The sequence below is a fragment of the Halichoerus grypus genome, chromosome X (genome assembly GCF_964656455.1).
Source record: "Halichoerus grypus chromosome X, mHalGry1.hap1.1, whole genome shotgun sequence".
Lineage (NCBI taxonomy): Eukaryota > Metazoa > Chordata > Mammalia > Carnivora > Phocidae > Halichoerus > Halichoerus grypus.
The window spans coordinates 29,966,481-29,989,575 of NC_135727.1; the positions used below are offsets into that span (position 1 = coordinate 29,966,481).

General features: G+C 47.8%; 1 protein-coding gene across 1 annotated transcript in view; it reads left to right on the forward strand.

Annotated features, from left to right (window-relative positions):
- The first annotated feature begins 3,534 nt into the window (after positions 1-3,534).
- Positions 3,535-23,095, forward strand: part of TMEM255A (transmembrane protein 255A) — a 47,977-nt gene continuing 28,416 nt past the window's right edge. Inside the window, exons 1-4 of the mRNA XM_036068879.2 lie at positions 3,535-3,742; positions 10,460-10,602; positions 19,922-19,984; positions 21,778-21,867. Coding sequence (XP_035924772.1) covers positions 3,685-3,742; positions 10,460-10,602; positions 19,922-19,984; positions 21,778-21,867 — 354 coding nt within the window. The 5' untranslated portion in view covers positions 3,535-3,684. The remainder of the gene's footprint in view (positions 3,743-10,459; positions 10,603-19,921; positions 19,985-21,777; positions 21,868-23,095) is intronic.

Genomic DNA, 23,095 nt, shown 5'->3' on the forward strand with positions numbered 1-23,095 from the left:
ATTCAGAGTTGGTGGCACAAGCGCTGGGTACTAGGCATTGACCTAAGGTACAACTCCAGCCTCAATTAGGAATGTTTGGACTTTGAGGTTCTCCGTTGTTCCGAAGCTCCTTTCTATCCTTAGTGGACTCAAGCCTAGGAGCTGAGAGGTGGGTGGTGATAACCAGGGTGGACAGAGAATGGCTGGGCTGTATCCATGTATGTGTATGCGTGCTTTTGTGAATACTTGGTGGCCACCATTCCAAATATGCATGAATGCCTTTACGTGTATGTATCCATGGGGACATGACTCCACCAGCCCACAGTTCTCAAATTTGGAATCAGGAAGGCGCTACAGCAATTTGGTGAAATTGATCATCAAAATAAGGAGGTGACGGAGTGCTATGGTTATGCCCAGGGTGAATAGGTTAGAGACAGAGCACCATCTGGCCTTTTTCTGGTGGTCCAAAGGCTTCTGGGGAGCGCTCTCATCATTGGTTTGGAGAAGATGGAGAGAAGCAGACTGCAGCCCCATCGGCAAACGTTTCCTCGTGCTATAAAACAGTTTGCAACCTAGGGCAACATTGTATGCTTGATTAAGCTTGCAATGAACAGGATTTATTTTTAAGCCATTTTAATCATTTCTTCTTTATCAGAAGCTAACCAAGCAGTTTTATAGTAGCCTTTACTGGCATGAAAGACCTCTTCCTTCATCTAGGTGGCTTTCCTATTGGTAAATTTTACTATGAGCCTATTACTGTATAAAATCTATATGCGTTTTGACATAAAAAAAATCAGGATGGAGCCCATGAAAAAATTGCCTCTTGCTTTTTAATTGTCCAGCTCATTCGGAGTAAAAGAACTTTTTTTTTTTTTGGAGGAAAGGGGGTCTTTGTGCCAGGCTTGGTTGAAATGTGGGTTGCTTTTTTTTTTCTTTCTTTCTTTCCCAAGCTCCCATTCTAGTCCCTCCCCTTATCCCAGATCCTCTGTCCAAATAAGCGCACCATCTCTGGGGAGAGGACTGTTACTACTCCCTGAGCTGATGCAGCCGCTGCTATGGTCACTGCTCCTGGTCTCAAAGTCATTTTTAACTTGACTGAGAGCCTGCTGTGTTCCAAGTCCCACAAGGTACCACAAGAGACAGGATGAAGGAAATATACAGTATGCAGTTCTTCCGAACAGCCAGCTCCACTCATACTTTTTAAAATAGCTTTTAATTTTCACGCAGGATTTGGGAATACAGATGTTGCATAAAGCAAGCCGCCCACCCTTAAGGGTACCTCACTCGTTTCTGGTTTTGATTATAAAGGTCACATTACATAGGCCCTCTGTGTCAGTTAGTGGGCAATGTGCTAAAGTGGAAAGGCCTCTGTCCATTGAAACCAGCACAGTAACAAGTTTCTATTTGGCTTCTTCAGGGATCTCTAGCTCTCTGGTTGCTAGAGGGGAGCCAAAATCTCTAAAGAATGGGGAAGGCTGTCTTTTCCAGCCTGGGTAAACCCTCGTTTCTTCAAGGCTACTTTCACAGAAACAAAATCAGTTAGTTAGGAAGTCCTCCTGAGAAATCAATGCCGGTTGCAGGAGCTCTTCACATTAAATATATGAGATATTTAGAGTGAAAGGGGTGGGGAGAGATAAGTAAACAGAACTGAAGACAAACACGGCAAAAATATCAGTACAGGACTGCTCTCTGCCTTTGTGGAGCTTACGGAGATTAACGCCTGAGCCAAGCATGCCTAAGACACACACCCCTACACCAGTGGGCATCTTGTCTCTATCTAGGACATATAGCACAGATTTCGAAACCACATCTGTAGTGTAAGGCTGCTAATAATACCCTGACACGGCATTCAGCCGGGCCCCTGGGGTGCCCAAGTTCTTTACAAAGGGCTTCCTTTTTAACCTTCAGGAAGCGTCTTTTCTTCCTTTGGAAGATGGGAAAGGGCAAGGGCCCTTGGTTCCATTTCATGGATAAGGAAACAAAGCCTCGCAGTAGATTAGCCGGAGCTGGAAAGAACCAAGTTCTCTTCTACATCCCATCGACTCTGAGGAGAGTTTTATACTTGGTTTCTTTTTTTTTTTTTTTCTTTTATTTTTTTCCTGGAGGACACGCGAAGAGGGTTGGCCCAATCATCAGGGGAGGTGGTTGGAAGGAGACCGGGCAATGAGGACCTGGGGGCTCTCACTGGGACAGAATGGATGCCTTCAAAGAGGTAAATTCCGTGGGATGCAGGGCCCACAGGGCTGAGTTGCCAGAGGGAACTGCCAGCCCACTGTTACCCTCTTCCTCCCCTTCCGCCTCATTCTGTTCTGCTACTGTTTTGAGGACTCAAAACCACCCTCTGGGCTGACGACGTAGTGATTCCAGCCCCATATCCTAATGGGGTCTGGAAGGATCGGTTGGGAGGGACTTTGCTGTCCTCCAAGATCAAGGACATTCCCCCTTCACCCTCATTTTCCCTTGGCAACCCACAGTGGATCCTGGCGCCCATGGCTATTTCACTCTTTCCAAAGCTACCCGTGTTTTCATCCCGTTGCACCTCTTGGGGCTAATGAACGCCTCAGGTTTTCGATGTGCCATTCTTTTCGGCTGTCATAGCAGCAAGAGCCCTGACCTGGGAGTCCCACAGATCTAGGTTCAAATGCCACCTCTGCCACTGACTGGCTGAGTGGCTACAGGACGTATTCGTGCCTTGTCTGAGATTCAGTTTCTTCATCTGTAAAATGGGATTATGGATGCTTCCTCTTCCTGCCTTGCATGGCTGCTGTGAGGAGAAAATGAGATCCTTGACCTAAAAGCATCTTGACCAAAGCACAAACTGGGATGGTGCTGATGCAGAGTCGTATTTGCTTTAGCTGAATCTCCTTCTAGCTCTTAGGGGGGCTGTTGGTTCTAGAATTCTCGGATCTGGTGAATGAGGCTGTGTTCCCTCTCTCCATCTCTGCATAATTTTATACACTCTGGTCACATCCCTTCCCAGCCTTCATCTTTCTAGACTAAAGAGTCTGCGTTTGTTTAATCTATCTTCATATGGCAGCCCCCTCTACCCTCCCCCATCCCCTTGATTATAGAGTGGCCCTTCTCTGGATCATCTCCAGCTCCATTATGTCACTCTGGAAGCACTAAGACCAAACCTGCACAAATGTGTGTGTGTGTGTGTGTGTGTGTGTGTGTGCGCGCGCGCGCGCGCGCGCGTGTGTATTCATCAACTCTGAACCTCTGACTCTGCCCCCTCCCCAATTATAAATCCTAGAACAGGATGCTTGCCCAAGACCCTCTCTCCAAACTACAGAGAAGGCCGATTGGCCCCAGGCTGTAGCTTCCCCCTCTTTCTCTGCGCAGCCCTGGCCCCAAGGGGCTAAAACGGCTCCCTGTCTGGCTTGGGAGGCTGGGAGGTGGATAACTAGGATGGGGGGGCCGAGGGGGAGGGAGGGGGGGTCTTGCGCAAGCGCACGCCGCTGCTCGGACCGCCAATGCTGCTGCCTCCCCGAACAGAGGGAGGCAGAAGAGGAGGGAGGGAGAAGAGGGGGAGGGAAGGGAGGGGGGAGGCGGCCCTTGGACTGCAGCTCGCAACCAGAGGCAGTCTCTCTCAGCTCTCGGAGGGACGGGGAGCGGCAGCCGCGGAGTAGGATGCTCTGCGGGGCGCCCTGAGCCGGGGCCGCGTGAAGCAGCTTCGGGGGCCGGGGCCACAGGGCAGCTTTCACCATGCATCAGTCCCTGACTCAGCAGCGGTCCAGCGACATGTCCCTGCCCGATTCCATGGGTAAGTCCAGCCCGCCCTTCCTAGGGGCGGCGGCAGCTAGGGGTGAGTGCGCTGCCCTCTGGACTACGAGCGCCCCGGCCGCCCCGGGAGCCAGGGAGCGGGAAGCGGGGCTAGGCAGGGGGTCCGCGCGCCCCAGCGTCTGGGTCGCCGACCAGAGCTCCAGGGGAGCAGCCCGGCGGGGGCGGGGGCGACGCGCGGAGCTGGGAGCGCCAAGCTTGCGTCGGAGTATCCGTGCCCCGGAGTGCGGGTGTGTGCGTGTTTGTGTGCGTGTGCCGACAGACTTGCAGCCGGTGATAAATTCCAGCTGTCTGGGGATCAAAACACTTGCCTGCAACCTGCGCCTCCGCTTTCCATTCGACGCTCCCTCTTTGCAAAGTCCCCGTCACTTCTAAGAGCTCAAGACTAACGACAATTAGGAGAAGCAGAGTCCTCGCCCCCTCCCAACTCTGTCGAAGGTGCCCAGAAATTCAGAGCTGCAGTGGTGGTGGGGGGGCGGACTTGCAACTCGCTGATGGGGGGGTTTGCGGAACCCTGGGGGATGGGCGGGGGTGGGGGGAGAAGAGAGGAGGGGGTTGGCGGGAGGGGAATTCCTAAGGAATCACTCAAGACAGCCCAGCCCTGCCGTCTGCAGCAGCAGGATCAACATTCCTTGAATTTGATTCCTATTCTGCTCCAAAGGCACGGAATGTGCGTGAGTGTGAAAAAAAAAAAAAAAAAGGTGGGGGGGGAGACGAGTGAGAGCGCGAGAAAGAAAGAGCGAGCGCGAGCCCGCGCATCTTCTGAAGTCGCGCTTTCTCTCTGGGGGTGGAATGGAGGGGGAGGGGGGGACCCACTAGCCTGATTTGGTTCAACACTTTTCCTCATCACATCTGGGGGACAGCTACCTCTAGGCACCAACTTGGCTGCCCCTCGAAGCTGCTTTTTTGGTAGTTTGAAACAAAACACAAACCCAGTCCCCCTCAGCTGTTAGGCACCTTCCCAAGCCCTGTGATTTCACTGGGCGGAGAAATTAATTTGGAGCCCAGGAGAGCGGGAGGGGATTGTCAAACCATGATCCCACCTAATCTTAAAATTCGCCTCGGATACACTTTAACCGAATCGAATTATCTCTTGCCAACATACTTTACATTCTGCAAATTTCCTCCGTCCCGAATTCCTGCCATCCAATCTGCTTAGGTCTCCGATGAATTTGCGGGAACATCTCAAGAGGAGGGGGCGGGGAGAGGGTTGAACCCCCTATGTGAGCACCCTACTGCCTGCATAAGACTGGGTCTCAACAGAATTCGTTCACCGGAGGGGCCCCCAGAAAGCGTCATCTCCTAGATGGTGGGAAGATCCGTATTTTCAATGGCTTTGCATATTCAGTATAAGAATTTGCTTTTTTATTTTTAAGGGTCTGGTTATTTGCAACGTGGTCCAAATGAGGCCAAGGACTTGGGTCCGAATCCAGAACCCGGCAGTACCAGACTCCCTCAGCTGTCTAACACAAGCGCGCGCGCGCACACACACACGCGCGCACACACACACACGCACGCACGCGCGCACACATGAACACAGAATGCACTCCTCACCTTGGCCAGCTGTGGCGCCAGCGCAGCCCCTGGCTCCCCGACGCGGGACTGTTGCGCCAGGGAGGTCTGGGCGCAAGAGTGCGAGGGCCCGCAGCGCGCATTCCCGCAGCGGGCCACAACCACCTGCGAAGCCGGCCTCCCGCACCGGGCGGTCGGCCCGTGGGGGAGTGGGCAGGTTAGGGGCCCAGGGCTTTAAATGGTGCCCCTTGGCACACGGCTCTGTGGGTTGGGGAACGAGACATAAGAGAGTTCTTTCTTGGGCTCCCAGGGGCCCTCGGCCGATCTTACGTTTCTCGAAAGGTCTGCGCAACAAGAAGCCGAGTGGGCTTCGCCCAGACTCGACACTGCGGGAAAAGAATCACAGAGCCCTTAGAGACGCGCGAGCCTGCCCCACGCATCCCGCTTTGTAAAGTCCGCAGACCGAGGGCACTAGCAAATTCCTGAGTCGAGTGGTAACCCTGGGTTTCCACAGTTTGGACAGGGGAGTCTCCCCGGAGTTCCCTGGCTCGGGTCCCGCACAACCCAGGCCTGAATCAGCGTCTAGGCTATTTAGGAGCTACTCCCACTTAACTCAGCTCTGGCAACGCCACCTTCCCTTGCATGGCGGGGGAGGGGAAGTGGAGGTGGGGGTTAGTGTTTCAGCCCCCAAGGGGCAGCACTTCTGAGGGGATTCCCCCTACAGGCAAGACACAACCGCAGCCCAGACGATAACGTTTAAAACACACGGATACACACTGCACCAAGGTGCCGCACGCTACGTTTGCTGGCTGCCTGGGGATGAACGGTTAGTCCAAGGCTCGGAGCGGAGCGGGCGTTGGGCAATATGAAGATGGTAATTTGACCAGCGCCCCTACATCCCCCTGCCAGCAACCCCCTTCTCCCTTTTGGCAACACCGCCCCCAGGCGCCGGGGCACGTCTGCTACAGCGGGGCCCTCCTTCCCTCCCAAACAACACATTTGTAATTCACCAGTGGCCTTGGACGGCTCTGGTTAAAGAACTGCAAAAGGCCGGGGGGGGGGGGGGGGGGGGGGGGGAAGGGCGGGGGACATCAGCACCTCTAAGGAAATGTTTGGGAGATTGGCAGAGCCTTGAGGCTCTTGTGTGGGCAGCCACCTGTTTCCACCGATGTACCAAGGCTGGGACTTTTCCCGGGACCCTCCCTGTGTGGCAAAGCTGACTCAGGTAAGCAAACCCTACTTGGTTCAAAAGATGAGCCCCCCAAATTAGCCAGTCATCAACAACATAGTGTACAGGACAGGCTACTGGCCTGGGCCCCTGTCCTGGCCTCACTCTGATAGCGATGACATACCCTATAATCAAGGGGGTAATCAAGAACATGCACGAGGTAAAACATGAGTAAGCAGAGACAATCATCCCACCTTCTGGCAACCCACACCTTCATTCCCGTCAGCTACATAATCCTGGAACTGGATTTATCATAGGGGTTGGGTACCAGACGCACAATTACAACGGTAGTTGTGGCAGTTACAATTAATATGTGTATTGAGTAAGGTATATAGGAACTCTAGGACATGAAATAATGAGCGGTTAGGGTACAATAGGCTTGGTAAGAAAAACTTTAGGAGGAGGTGAGTTTTGAGCAGGTTTTAGAGGAAGGGAGGGACTCAGATTCCAAGACCGCAGTGCAGGTGGGGGTTCTGCCTAAGGAGGAAAGGGGGGGACCAGGCTGTATCTGGAAGGGCGGAGACAGCAAATAATTGGGCGCTTCTAGAGCTGAGCATCCTGGTCGTCAGGAATCTGGGGTGGAGGTAGGGCACTGCAGAGAGGAAGGGCTGCAGTAGCTCTGTGGGGAGGCTGCTGGGGGCGGAAGGGGGGGCAGGCCAATGACGGGATTTCAGACTCTCCCACTGTTGATGGTTGCAAGAATGGTGGTTGTTGTTCAAACAGAAATATACTGGGCACCAAGTAGACAGACCAGTGAGAGACATTGGGGTAGTGTGGTACTAGTTGACCAGAAGGCTTTTAGTTCTGGGGACCCTGATAGGTGTGCCCTATTTTTTAAAAAATCAACTCTACGAACCCAGCTTATATTTATTCATACAGTTCCCCCCCACGTCTTTTTGATTAGAAGAGAAGCAATTCTGATATGTTGCCTCTTGTTTATTCAACAAGTACTGACTGCTCTCTAGGTATCAAACCCTGCGATAGGCATTGTTTTCAAGTACCTCCTGCTTTATTCAAGTACCTCCTGGTATGGGATGGAGGATTTTGGTAGGTTGACTGACTAAACAAACTTGGAATCTGATGTTCCTGTGTTCATGGGAACATCTAAGGCAGGCCCCAAATTGTACCTTAATAAGAATAGGGCTCCCTTCTAAAATGAAACAACCACCAGGAAAATGTCCTAAACAGACACAGTGAGCTACCTTTTAGTAGCCTGGACCACACATTCAGAGAACAGGTGTGTCTTGCTCTAAGTAGATGTGACTTTTAAGTCGAATTAACACTAAAGGTAAATGGAGAGGTGATTCTTCACTTTTTAAAAGCATTCGCCCCGGGGTTCCTTATGATGGTCAACTCCCCAGGTGCAACTAGAAATTATTTCATCTTACACAATTACAGTCCTTATAGCGTAAAGAAGGGGGTGACTTGGGGGAGGGTGTCAGGGGACAGAGAAGAGATCTTCAACCTAGTGATGAGAGAGTTTTCTTAGGAATTTTCAAAGCAAATCCTATCTGGAGGCAAGGCCCTTATAAATCTGTAAGATCTCTGCCCGGGTTTCTCAACTGACTGGATTTTCAATTCAGGTTCTAAAGCCAGGGGAAAAAAAATAGATTTTCAAATGACACCATGTGGTTTGCTGAGTCACTTTTCTGACCTAGCTCCTGTGCTTTTAAGAGCTAGAGTGATATTTGCAAAGGAGACCCAAGAGCTGTGAAGAGGATTTAAAGCCACTTGGCAGGGAAGGAACAGGCGAGTGATACCGAAAAAAATTAGAAAGACCATACACACACTCCCCCAATTTAGTTATGTTATATGTTTTCTGTGTGAGGTGTTGAGACACTTTCGGTGTCACAAAGATACCCTTGGTGTCTCCAGATGTTCCCTCACCGTCTTTTGCTAATTTGAGGCGGGGGGGGGGGCTAAGATGGGGTGAGTGACAGAGGAGAAGGCTGGTGGAATGGGAGGCGATGTTGGTAGGTTTATGTTAGAGCCCCTCTGTGGAATCAGCTCGCAGATTCGCCGAGAAGCATCCATCATCAAACAGACTCTGGGACCCTGGCTTAGACGCTCATTTAGGACCCCTCGAGATGCCCACGAAGGATAGCTAAGCTTCAGGTGAACAGGAACTAAATCCTGGCCCCCCTCACCCCCCCCACCCCACCCCTGCAGGCCGCCTCTCCCAGCCCCGCTCGAGGTGTTTCCACCAGTCAGCTTGCCATTTGCATCCCAAATAGCCGGCTCTCACGAAGGGCCCTGATGTCACAGGTGTCACTAGCGGGCCTTCATGCTCTTCCCAGTGGACACTGGACTCAGGCCCCACCGGAGACGAGCCTCATCTCCCAACTTTCCCTCCCTCTGCTCCCAGGGCGAGGTCTGGCGCTTTACAGTCTGTGGGTGCCTGTAAGGGCTCCAGCCACTTCGACATTTCCATGTGAAATAGTCTCAGGACGGGATCGCATTAGAAATGACCCTGATGAGTCATGCCCCTCACTTTCCAGGCTGACGTCAGGGGAGACCGCCAGCCCCTCCCACCTCCCCTGGAGCCCTCGGCAGGGCCCGCCTGGGGAAGACAAGATGGATGGTGGGGCGAACCCAGGGTGGCACTCCGGGCGCTTTGGTCCACACCAGGAGGGCAGATCGCCTGGCGGTTGCGCGGCCGGCCACAGCCCTCCCCACCTCCCCACCTCTCCCCTACCTGGCCTCTGGGTCTCACGGGCTGTCTCCCCCCCCCCCCCCCCCCCCCGCCTTCCCTCATCCCCTCTCCCCTCCCTCCCAGTGGTGCAGTCTGGGCGGCTTCAAAGGCAGCTGCTGCCTGAGGCTGCAGTGAGGCCTCTCAGAATGATGGGGTCCTGGGAGCAGATTCTAGTGGCCTCTTTAGGCCCATAAATGCCACTCAAGCCGCCTGGGTGGGCGACCCCATCATAAGGCTCCGCCGCCACTTCATCGTTCTCACTAGAGAACTGGACTCTCCCGCCAGGCCCCCCGTTTGCTTCTGTTTACAGAACTCCAAAGAGCGGGGGACTCATGCCTGGTATTTCCTGCTGAGAGCCCCTTCCCCGGCCCGGAGAAATGCGGGAGAAATGCGGGCAGAGTGTGAGCGGTGCTCGATTCCTTTAAAAAAAAATTAAATTCAAAAGCGAGCCTAGATACCATTTTTCTATCTGACTTAATAAGCCTGTTTTCGAAAAAAAATATTGGTTTGCGCTATCATGTCTGATAAGCACTGAGTAGGAGAACGGGTTTCTTGTCATTTATATTTATGTCACCCTCACATAAGCCTAAATGTGTATAAGTTATAATCTTCCCCATTTGCCTCCCCCGATACATATCTTTGTGGACTAATGGCCTCCAAACACTTACTTTATTACACACATTTGTTATGTGACAGATCTTGCCAACACACCATTTTAAAGTTTATACATGAGGTGGCAAATGTCAGAAATAAATGAAAAAAAAAAATCCCAGTACCTGGCTTGGTTGTGATATTTACACTGAAAATGAAATTTCCTATCTCCAGCTCATGAAAAAACCTTTCTTGGTAGCATATTGGCTTTAAAATATTTTCATTTAATACCTCCACACACACACTTCCCATTTATCATATGCCTTATAATTTGGCCTAAAAAAACACTCTACTAAGTGGGTATGACACATCTTTTATAGAATGCCGAAAGCACAAAAATTTGTTTTTGTTTCGTTTTTATGTAACTGGTAAGATTTCTTCTGTTGTTCATTTTCCAACTGGAAATATGGATTTTTTAATTGTAAATGCGGCACCTGATGACGGCAAAAAAACAAAACAAAACTGAAGCCCCATCCTTTCCCTGTAATTCCACTCCACAGAGGTAACCCCAGTGACCAGTTGGAGTGGGAAAGGAAGGCCTTCCTAATGATTTTTCCTTTAAGTCCATTCCTTCTCTGGCCGAAATGAGTAATTTCAGTTTCTCTCTGTGCTTTCAGGAGCCTTCAATCGAAGGAAACGAAACTCCATCTATGTCACCGTGACTTTGCTCATTGTGTCGGTGTTAATTCTCACGGTGGGCCTTGCCGCCACCACCAGGACCCAGAATGTGACCGTCGGAGGTTATTACCCGGGAGTTATTGTAAGTATAAAAGGCATGGGTAGGTCTCGGTGGCTGTCTGCCTACCGTCTTTCGGGTTCTACTCTGATGGTTTTCAATTCTGCTCGAGTTTCTAGTGTTTGCTCAGTTTTCCTCCTCGATGTTTCCCTGTATGTGTTGAGAGGGGCAACTCTGGGCCCATTAAGAAGAGTACTGGACTGAGAATCAGAAGAATCTGAGCTCTGTCCCTGATTAGCCTTGTCACCTCATTCTTTAGGACCTTGGTTTTCTGGTCTAGGAGATGTTACTAACTAGCAGTGTTAACCTTAGGCTAAGGTCCTTTTCTCTCGAGGCATCTGCTCTCCTATATATGATAGGGGTCACCTGATCTTCCTGGAAACCTGAGGACAGCTTGATGCTCTATGACCAACAGCACTGATCTCCAAAGTAATCCTGCACTCCTATCAGGAAAGATATGTGGAATATTTACTTCTAGAATATGTGTATTTATTCATTTATAAGTTTTATGCATGTTCATAAAACATACAAAAATGGAAATTCAAAGATTAGATTAAAAACAATAATTTTTAATACCTTCATACTAACACTAAAATTTCAAAGAATGATATACACTTCACATGAAGTCTGTCATGAAAGGTAATGGCTATAAATCCTTATTTGAAATAGCCCACTAGATAATTTTGAATGATTTGGGCCGACTTATCAGATATGATTAGATTATCATTGGCATCATTTAAAGATTTTTTTTTAATTTGAGTATAGTTGACACACCGTATTACGTTACTTTCAGGTGTACTACATAGTGATTCAACATGTCTAGACATTATGCTGTGTTCACCCCAAGCGTAGCTGTCATCTGTCCCCGAACAAGGTGGCATCGTTGTTTTTTAATGTCGATCCCACAACGTAGCCGACAAAAAACTCATCTCTGAGAGTTTTTTGAGAGAGAAGTGTCAACTCCGCCATTTTCTTGTGGCTCGCTTCTTCTGCTTACATCATTAGGGTCATCTTCAATTTGTGGTTTCCAAAGCCCTTGTCCATTTTGTAGGGACTGGCTTAGTTAAAACTAGATCACACAATCCGGGCACACATTCAATGCCCCACCATCAACATTAACCGGTTGCTGCTTGGATCTTGCCTTCCTCCCCAACAAAGACAGCCCGCCTTGTCATCTCACACCGGGGGAGGGCACCAGTGACAGTCTGTTTATTGAATATGTGCAATGCTTAATTTCTTTCTTACTATTTTAGATAAACAATAAATAGGAAACAAGAGTTGGGATAGTTTCTTCCATAGATCAGTGGATTGCTTTAGCCATCCATCCCCAGGGTGCATGCAATCCACTCTGGAAACCACTGAACTCTTGACATACAAAACCTCATTTTATATCAAATCGTCGTGTTGTATACTTTAAACACATACACTTTTATTTGCCATTTATACCTCAATAAGTCTGGGAAAAAGAAAAGAGAAGAAAAACAAAAAAACAAATATGAACCTCGTTCGGATCTACACACACTGCTCTTGAACCCAAAAGCCTAACTCTAGAGGTTGGATCATATTTCGCTATCAATCGTATGACTTCCCAATTATAATTTGTAATTAATTGTAGAGAGCAGGAAGGAAGTTTAGGACGATTTTTTTTTTTAAGTACAGCAAAGAGGTCAGATGTATTTATGTTGTTGGTTTTTTTCTTTTTTCTTTTCCTTATTTATTTATTTATTTATTTATTTATTTATTTATTTGGAGAGGTGGGGTTGGAAAGAGAAGTCAAGGGAGAGGAAAGGATTAAAGATGGATGCCTTTGACAAGCCCGCACTGTGAGTGACCAAGCCTGACGGGGGTTGCCTAGGCCACGGGTTCCACAGTCAGCCTCCTCAATAGCCCTGGCTGGCCAGACTCAGGCTGCACCTCCCACCTCCCGGGAGCTGAAGGCTGCTCAGGAAGTTCCTTCCCGGCTCTGGGGCTCTGGGGCGGGCAGGGCTCCCTCCAGCCAACGGCAGGTGTCCCACAGACACCGTTCGGTGCCCTCTGTTAAACATGTGATGTGAGAACTCACCCAGTCCACTTCCTGTGGTGAGGCAAGAAAACCAGTTGTCAGCAGAATTGGGTTTTATTTTTAAACACAAGCAAGGGGGGTTGGTGGTGAGGAGGAAAGGGGAGGTAAGATTGCACTTTGGTGGCTTGGAAAGGCGATTTATAAGGTCTGTATGACTTTGCGTGTTTCAGGTAGCTGCATTTCATAAAATATTTCTGACGGATGAGCAAATGCTCAAGCCAAGATTCAGAGTCTCCATGGGTGAGGAAAAGGTATTTTCCGTGTCGTTTAAGAATAGAACTCCTCTTATTGTAGAATGATGACTATGAACCTTCTCTGTAGAATATGGGCCCGTGGGTGGCTAGGTTGGAATACATTAACAAAGGAAGGAGGGCTTGTGATTGTTGTTATTCGGGTACCTGATGTTCAGCTAGCCAGGAAGTTGAAGCAGTGGGGGCGTGTGTCTGTGTTTGCGTTTCACTAAAAGCTAATATGGAAATGTTAAGAGGAGAACCATCCCTAAAGGACAGTGTGCCCCATGGTTTAACCTTTAAAAATGTGCTCTTGGAGTTCCTGTAGATTGTTTCTTTAAAAAGGGGTTTTAATTATCGAAAGTGAATGGGGAAGATTGCAGATTGAAAAGCGGAAAAATGCATTTGGGTTTAGAGGTCAGATCGCAGTGTAACAAATACAGTGACCCAGGCCTGAGAAATCCAGATTTATTCGGGAATGGGGTGCTTTCACTAATCGAATTGTTTAGTTATTAGAGAGGTAAGATACTATATAAATTCTAAGCCAATGGTTTCCCCTCCTTGATGTGCATAAGAATGACCTGGTAAAGGCAGCGGTAAAGGGGGTGGGTGAAGAGGGGGATGCAGACCTCAGCTCCCTACCCGCCAGAGATTCTGATCCAGCAGGTTCAGGTAGGGCCCGGGAACCTGAATTTCCTTTTGATGAGGTAACTTTTGATTGAAAAAGCAATACACATTGAATCTGCATTTTAATAAATACCCCCAGGAGAACCTAATTCAAGTCAACCAGCAACCACCTGGAGAACTAAAACCCAAGAAATAAAATATGCTCAGAGATAAAACCAGAATGAACATAGTGGGGCATTTTAAGACTCCACACTGGCAGATTGGTCACTTTGAATATAAAGGATCCTTGTATAGAAATGTGAAAAATTTCAGGCTACTTGGAGCTCTGCTGTTTTGGGGTTAACTGCAAAAAAACCCAGAATCATCCTAAACTTCCTTTCTGCTCTCTCCAATTAATTTGCTAATTAAATGTGTTAACAGTACGTGAGAATTTAAAATTTCAAAACAGACAAATTAGGGAGCAGTTATTAGATTAAAAGAAGAATTACCATACATACAACCCATTTAAATATTGAGATCTCAGGCATTTTAAAATATAATTATATTTGCACAGCTCAAACTCATGTGAAACTTTTCTGGGCATATTTATTTTGGCAAGCGAGATGCCCTTGTACAGTGAGGTGCATTATAATCGAGCATAAGCTACTCTCTCTGAGCTAGAATGTGGTAGCAACATCCTAAGACACACGTACACACGTGCATCTTTAAAGACGTGCTAATCTGTACAAGCTGAACTTCGCAACTTTTTAAAAATGAAAACCGATAAAGAAAGACAAACTGGCTTAGGATTTTTACTGTCCTCGAGTGTTCGAGGCGTATTCCATTCCAGAAGAGTTTTCGGTAAGGTTTCTGCACCGGAGACCTAAAAAAACAAGAGGCTCCGTTGTTGTTGTATAAAGCTGAAAAAGGCAGGAGGGAGAGCCTGCTTCTTCTCTGTAACACTTTAACCTTAGATCCAGGAGAATGAGGCCTTTAAATGTGTTTCCCCAGCAACCCACAAGATGGGGTTGGCCGCCTGATCAGCGTGGAAATCCTTTCATTCTTGCACCCTCTCCCCAGCTGTTGTACTGCTAAGCCCATACCAGCCTGGGTTTCCTTTCAGGAAAAAAAATAAATAAAAATAAGAGTTTCAGCTCTGTTTCCAGGGTGCGAGTGTGTGTGTGAGTTCATTGAAAAATTATATCAGAGTTACCGTGGGATAGTAGGAGACTGAGACAACGGGGATCGTCCGAGGCAATAGCCCAGAAACTTTCTCTAGGCAAGTGTGGCTTCAGCTTCACATGTGAAGACTCTTGATAAATCCAACAAAGTTTAGATTAAAGAATCGACTGCTAAGGAAACATACGCGGCTCTGGATAGTGGGATTTTGTGTTTTATTGTGAATTAGGCAGAAATTTTGTCCACCTCTTGTTGAAAATATTTCTAAAATATAAGCTCATTCTAAAATAATGTTCCTACCTTAGGAAGTACATTTCAAAGATGAGACTCGAATCCGGATTTGCTAAATCAGACATCTAATGCCAGAAAGTTCTAACTTTCATTGGCTCCCTGTTGCCTCCTTAGCTTTGTCATTCAGGGCTCACTGAAGATGCCCCTGGCCTGGTCTCCCATTCCCCCTCTTTTTCCAAAATTGTCAGTTCCTGCCCTGAACACAATTTGGGTTTTCCTGCCTTGCTGCTGTGATTTTTCATTGTTCACCCTGGTCTGGAATGTCCTCCTTGCACTCTCTCTCTCTGTTGACTCAAATGCTCTGTTCTATCCCAAATTAAAGACATGGCTGGGACGTTTTTCAACTGCAGGGGTCCGCAGTGGTGTCTACCATCTTTGAACTCCCTACCATAGATTTCTCCTACTCATGGTTCCAGAAAATACTTAACATCCTCCTTTACGGCATCTGTTGGGCCATATTCTTTGACTTTGTTTGTACAGGCCCACCATCCCTTATCTGAATCCTTGGGTCAGATGTGTTTGAGAATTTAGACTTCTTTTTTTTTATTTTAGAAAGATAATACAGTGCATAAGTTACCTTATCTAACATCCCAGTGGGGTCTTGAGGAAAACCCCATAATCAGCTCCTTCATATCTCTCTAATAAACTGTGAATTTTATACTAAGTGGATAAAGATTATAAAATAATCTCACATCAGTTCAAGGTTTTACCACCAAGTTAGTTACAAAAAAAAAAAAAACCTTTTTGGTTTTAACAGCTTTGTGGATTTCAGGATTATGGGAAGGAATTGTGGACCAGTTTACCTAATTATAGCTTCTTGAGGCTGAGTCTCATTGGTCATGGTATCATATCCCCCCCACCCCAATTCTGGTCTCCAAATCACAGATCTAGCACAGTCCCTGCTGCAGAGTCGATGTCCAATTAACATGTATTGAATGACTAATCCTTCTGAGCATCAGTGCTGGGTGTCTGCAGCAGTGAATGGGAATCAGCATAAGTTACAGAGCCCAGTCCAAAAAGAGCCCTTAAATCTGACTTTGATTTCCAGTGATTTGACTTTTTCTTCAACGAGTGGAGGGCAGCCAAAACAAAGCAAGTTGGTTATTTATTCAGGTAATGGGGAATCAAGATGGAGGTCCAAAGGTCTGCACTTCCCATGATTCCATGCAGTTCTCGAGGGGTGACCATAGAGCTTACCTTTCTGAGGCCTCAGGAGAGTAAACAGTTGATTAGAAGCAACTGCCCGCTTTCAGGAAATTCTGTTGATTTGTCCTTTTTTATTTTCAACCCCTCAGTTCTTCCTCAAATAGGACTTTTCACTCCATCCTTGCAGGGAACTTCTTTCCTGGAGAGGGAGGGACAGTGACAAAGGTCACTATTCTACAGCACAGTGTGGCTGAAAGAGGATCAGCTGTAGGTCAGGGGACCTGTGGGCTAGTCCTGGCCCTGTCATTAACTTGCTATACGCGGGGATAAGTCCATACAGTTCTCTAGGCCACCATTTTCCTGTCTATCCAATGGGAATGGTATCAGCTCCATTAAACTCCATAGCGTTACTGTGACCAAAATGGAGAGCACATGCTTCTTTAAATTCAAATGCTTTTCAAAAGTACGGTAGTTTCAGCAACACTGGTGAGTTCATCAACCTATCATCCAGGTGAGTGAATTCTTCCAGCCATGACTCAAAGGATACTAGTTCCCTGCCCGGTGAACTCTACCCATATTTAAATGTCTCCTCCTCTGTGAAATTTTAGAACTACCACTTACTTATCATCGTACCTTATGCAAGTCACACCACATGCTTTATTTTTTTAATTTTATTTATTGGAGAGAGACAGAGACAGAGATAGCAAGAGAGAGCAGGAGCAGAGGGAGAGGGAGAAGCAGGTTCCCCGCTGAGCAGGGAGCCCGATGCGGGGCTCGATCCCAGGACCCTGGGATCATGACCTGAGCCGAAGGCAGACGCTTAACCGACTGAACCACCCACCCAGGTGCCCCCCACACACTTTATTTTTAAAAAATTTTTTTATTTGAGTATAGCTGACACACGATGCTACGTTAGCTTCGGGTGGACGGCATGCCGATTCCTCCTCTGTATACATTATGCCGTGCTCCCACCCGTCAGCATACGACGCGATTACAATTCTGTTGTCTATATTCCCCACGCTGTGCCTTTTCTTCCCATGACTTCTTCATTCCATAACTGGAAGCCTGTATCTCCACTCCCCTTTGCCCATTCTGCTCACCCCCACCACCCCCCTCCTCTCTGGCAACCATCAGTTTGTGCTCTGTATTTATAGGTCTGATCCTGCTTTTTGTTTGTTTGTTCATTCATTTGTTTAGTTTTTTCAGATTTTACATATAAGTGAAATCATATGGTATTTGTCTTTCTCAGTCTGACTTACTTCACTTAGCATCATACCGTCTAGGTCCATCTGTGTTGCCACAAGTGGGAAGAGCTCATCCTTTTACGGCTGAGTAATATTCCATTGCATATATATACACCACATCTCTCTTATCTCTTCGTCTATCAGTGGACACCTAGGTGGCTTCCATATCTTGGCTATTATAAATCATGCTGCAATAAATGTAGGGGTGCATAGATCTTTGTGAATTAGTGTTTTCGTTTTGGGGGGTTAATACCCAGTAGAAGTCACACTACACACTTTATCTCATTCCATCCTCACAGCAGCCCTGTGTGGTAGTTACCATTGTGATGCCCATTGTATAGATGGGGAAACTGACGCACAGAGTGGGTAAGGGCCTCGCCCAAGGTCACACAGTTTACAGGTAGCAGGGCCAGGGATGTAGTACAAAATGAATTATTCTCTTCTCCTGTAGCACGATGTTTACCCTTTCCTGTGGTCCTTAACCCACAGTCTGTCTCTCCTTCACTGGACTATGAACTGCTGGAGAGCAGAGGTCATGTCTTATTATCTGACACAAGCGCTTAGTGCATATTAGAAAACCGAATGCATCAGAGGAGATTCAAATGGAATAGAAAGAAAGGGAGGGAACTGGATGAAGTAACTGGCTAACCTGGGACTTCTAGTCCCGAGTGCCTTGTTTTTCCAGTCAATTCCACGAGGCTTCAGCCCACCTCTTCTGGCCACTATCATCAGGGAGTTATTTGAGAGCGCCAGGAACGACGAGTGTTTTCGTTTCCCGTCTGAAGGCCAAGACTGCTGTTGGGGTTCAGGCAACATTAAGTGAATATCTGTGGAAACTGATAAACTGCTCAGTCAGAGGACTTACGTTCCATGTAAGAAGCTGCCTCCGACTTTCTCTCGATCTCCCCGAGTGGTCCAGAATGCCATAAGCACAGACTATTCATGGAATTCTTCCTGAAAAATAAAAGCTGTGGAATACATTGGAGGCGGGGGAAAGAGAAAACATGAAGGTCTCTTATGAAATCGAGCAAACAATGATAGGACTTTCCAGCTCAAATTAGTTAGAGCTGCTCAAAAGTTAAATGTCTTCAAAAATAGAAATAACCACGGGAACAATATTTACTGAGTACTTACTGTTAGAGTCCCCATTTCCCAGATCAGGAAACAGGTTGAGAGAGGCCAATCCGTCTGTTCAAGATCCCACAGACAACGGCGGAAGAGCTGGGGTAGGAAGCCAGGCTGGTGTGAGTACCAGGTTTTAATCAGTATACTTTATGACAACACATTTCAATTACATTTAAAATAAGAGCAGGCGGGAGACGGGCAGAGTTTAAGTGTTGAGTGAGGATGTTCTCAGTGGTGTCTTGGGTGGTGTGGGATATACCCTTGTGCGCGTCGGCTTCTATTTCCCCAGAGGGGTTGCTGGCTGAGTGGCCCTGCAGAATGAGTCCTTGGAAATCTGTATTCATTCCTTCCCTTCAAGCCCCCTTCATGCCCTTTCATTCTTGGGTTTCTGAGACCAGCACCCAGTGCCCCTACGCTGCCCCACCTCACTTCTGCCCAGCCCTCGGGTCCATTAGATTTCCAAGTTCAGCTGTAAGGCTTGGGGGCCTCAGGTGGAAATAGATGCCCCTGTTAGCCAAGGTAAGGCTGCAGAGGGCAACCCGGACCATTAGTGAGGCTAAGGAGACCTGTAACTACATCACCGAGCTTGTGTTAAGATTTATTGGTCTGTGCTCACCACTTTTTACTTACTGCATTTTTATCCCCACCGACAGCCATCGGTTAGCGATCGTGTGCGGCTGAGCCTGGCCGACTCAGTCCACTAATGGCAGAAGTGAGAGGAAATGGGACCTGCTACAGCGAGCCATCATCCCAGCCACTTAGACAGGGAGATTGTTTTTTCAGGGCTTTACACGGCCATTTCTGTTCACCCTCTAATGAATGCTTTCTGTCCATAAATGAAGCAGAGATGGAAGAAGAGGTGAATAAGTGCTAACGTAAATTGCAGTGGGTCAGCCACAAATACAGGCTTTCAAAAAATAGGGTTTGGTTTTGTTTTTTGGTTTTTTTTTTTAAGTCTAGGTTAAGGTACTTGCTGATCTCTAAAGTACTTCCTGGGTTTGATTAGTGTGCCAGATGCATCAAAAATTGCTATTTCAAATCTTTACTTTGTAATCCATGCATCAGAGTAGACGGTCTCCTTTCAAAAAAAAAAAGAAAAAGATAAAGATCAGACTATAACGCGTGCTTTTCACCGTTATATGTCTCGTACTGACTCACCAGTCACGCGCTAGGTAATAGATATTGACACTGAAATAGGCAGGCTCTGAAAAGCTCTGGTTGACCTTTACTTTGAATTTTTGGGCACATGAGTTTCTTTTTAGGTCTGATTCATTTCGACAAGGCAAAATTGACAAATGGTGGGAGAAATACTTTTATTGAACACGTCGTATCTGCGTAACAGCCGCATGTGTCATATCAGGCCTTTTTCGTTGTCCTGAATCATATCCAGGAGCGGGATATGATTGCGTGGGCAGGCTGATCACCTTCTCACATGCTATGTTTGCCATATTGCTTTGCAGCTCGGCTTTGGATCCTTCCTTGGAATCATCGGATCAAACCTCGTTGAGAACAAACGGCAGATGGTAAGTTTTCATCGCTATAGAATCGCACTCTTCCTCTGAAAAAGCTCAATATTTATATGGATAAGTAACACACTTTTTAAGGTTGCCCAGGTCGGGCCCCAAAAGCAAATGCCCCTTTGCCTTTTCTCCTCAGCCTCCAGGGAACTTATTCTAAAGTGACCCCGTGGTATGGGACTTGTTCCTGTCTTGCCTGACCCTCCCTCAGTGCCCTAGTTAGTCTCCTTAAGTCAAAGAGATAGAATATTCTGGATCTTGCCCTTTGCTTTCCTCCTCCCTCTCTGATGCATAACCTTTGGGGAAAGTTTTGCAGAGGGTTCCTGCCTTTTAGGATATTACACTTGTAAATCAAGATGCCCTGGGGGGTGGTCAGATGGTGGACTGATTAGACTCACCCAGTACTAGCCTCTGTGGCATCTAGACCTTGATAATGGGGTCTATTTAACAGCAAGTTTAATCAGATAAGGTAATAGCTCCAGGGACAGAGAACTCTAACCATCCGTTCTCCCCCAGCAATGTGGGAGATTCCCTCAGGGGAGCACTCAGCGCTCTCTTCTTCCATTTCACCTGGGCTCCCCGCCTCCCCCCGCCAGTCGTGTTTGCACTCTGGGCTTACATTATTCAAAATAATGGGGGAGTTTTAATTGTAGAGCTGATCATCGCATAGCTAATAATGCCAATTTCACGACAGCGTTCATCCATTATTTACCAATTCTCTGTAGTGCTGTGAAGTGAGATTGATGGGGAGAGGCTTCTGAACAACTCCTGAAGGAGAGAAGTATTTCCTCCTAGCCTGCTGAGGAGGGAGAACCTTAGGGTAGCCTTGACTTTGATTTGGTTTTGCCCTGGAGAGCAGTTTAATGCCGTGCTATTTCCCCCTGTTTACCTCCAAACACCTCAAGGAAGAAAAAGACTGATTCCGTCTCCTTCTGAGGGTCGACCCTGGGCAGATGGTGGGTTTAGGCGGCCCCCGCCCCCCACCCCCTGCCCCTGGAAGCACCTTCCTCCACATCGGCTTGTAGTATCTCCCTTGTAACGGAAGCCAGATTATTAGGAAAATCTTTTTATCTAACATGATCAGAGTGTAGGGCAGTCTGGTGCAAGCAAACATTTTTCTTAAAAATTTTTGTACGTACTACACAGAGTTGATCGGTTCCAGAGACTTCCACCCTTGTGAGAGGTCTTTGATATCTAAATCTTAATAAGTTGAATGTTCCTTCTTCAACCATGCAGAAGGCCAAGTGGGGTTGTGTGGGGCCTCAGAATCGTCCCTGTCTTCATCACTGCCCATGGCGAGGGGTTGAGAAGAACACTGGACCGGGAGCTGGTGGGCACCGGGCTCTTCTGTAGACGGGATGGGGACCCTGGGTGCACCCACTACCCCTCTTTGAGCCTCCAGCCCCACAATAAATAAAACGGGTGGACTACACGACGTCAAATGTCCAACATCTTTCGGAGTCTGAGGATGGAGGAGCCACACAAATTCCTCCACAGGGATAGGATATTCCTCCACAGACAGCCTGCTCGGTATCAGCAAAATCTCCTCTTGATCGGGTGTCCACAGACTTACGGGGTGAATTTCTTAGCTTGCTCTGAAAATGTAAAAAATGCCTTCGGCGGCCCCTACCCCTCATCCCACTCATCCTGCGTGACTGATGAAAAGCACCCCCATGGGGCGGCAGGCCAGAGTTCGGCTTTGGCTGGCATTCTCATGGGGATCCTCTAGTCTCCAGGAACAGCAAGAGTGGAAGGCTAACAGACACTTGTGTTTTGTCCCCCCCACCCCACCCCCGCAGCTGGTGGCTTCTATCGTCTTTATCAGCTTCGGTGTGATTGCGGCCTTTTGTTGTGCCATTGTGGATGGGGTCTTTGCTGCCAGACACATTGTGAGTACTTTCAGGCCCGGGTCAGAGGACGCGTGCAACAGAGCGAGGCTTTGTTGAGTGTGTGCGGCGGGGTGTGTGTGCTAAGGGCTGTGACAGTACAGAGGAGGGGGAGACAGGATCCCTGTCTCAGGTTGCTGAGCGTCAGGATGAGGACACCGCTGGACCCCCGGTCATCTAGAGAACCGGGGCTAAGCTGGGGGCATAAACTCTAAGTGCCGGAGCCATTTCTCTTGGGCTCCAGTGGCCAGGAACAGGCTTCCCTGCATCGGCCTTTGACATGCGAGTGAGATTTGGAAAGGCAGAAGCAAGGGCACTGGGGCCAGGGGAAGGGCCTTGGAAGTGACGCTGGGGACAAGGAGGGAGGGAGAAGCAGGAAGGCCTATGAGTTCTGAGGGCCTCAGAGGTTTCAACAGTGACAGGAACAGACCATGAGGACAGAGTCACCTCTTCTCAGATTCCTGAACTTTGCTGTCCCTACAACGGGGGTTGGCGTTTAGTGATGTGATTGGGGTCCAGAGAAAACCCCAGTGCTAGAAGCTTCCACTCAGAGCCCAGTCCTGGCGTTTAGGGGCCAAATCCTCAAAGCTGCCCCTTGAGGAAAGCCATTTGACTCCTGAAACCCAAACTTGGGCTCTTCTCTGAGGAAGCCTGGGCTTCAGGGCATTCCCATGTGGCTCTTCACAGGAGCCCTCGCCCCTCTTTTAGTACTTTCCATTCCACACTATTCCAGACAGTGCCTATGACCCATAGTACTTTCAGGGTTTCATAAAAATATTATCATTTCTTTTCAAATCAGTAGACAAGCGATGAGCTTTTAGGTCAAGGAGAAGTTTTTGCATATAAATATATTTGTCTTTATAACAATGCAGTCATTTGATATAATTAAAATAAAGAAAATATAATTTTCAATATCTTTTAATGGAGAGAGGGGCCCACAAAAGCAAAAGTGCCTAGGTCCCAGGGAGGTCATAACATAGCCCTGATCTGGCCCAAAACCAAAATCAAAAGCGAGCCACCACAGCTTACTGGGTCCTCACAACAGACACAAATACTCCTTTTATTCCTACTGAATCAGCATGGAAAATGAAAGCATCTCATGAGTTAGTTGGAAATGTTTTGTTTTCCAAAACAGCCAATTTAGGGCAAAATTGTATTATCAGAATCTTCTGTGGATCAATGACATTGGCAAATAGTGCAGGTCGTCCTAAGGCCGTGGCATGAATATGGT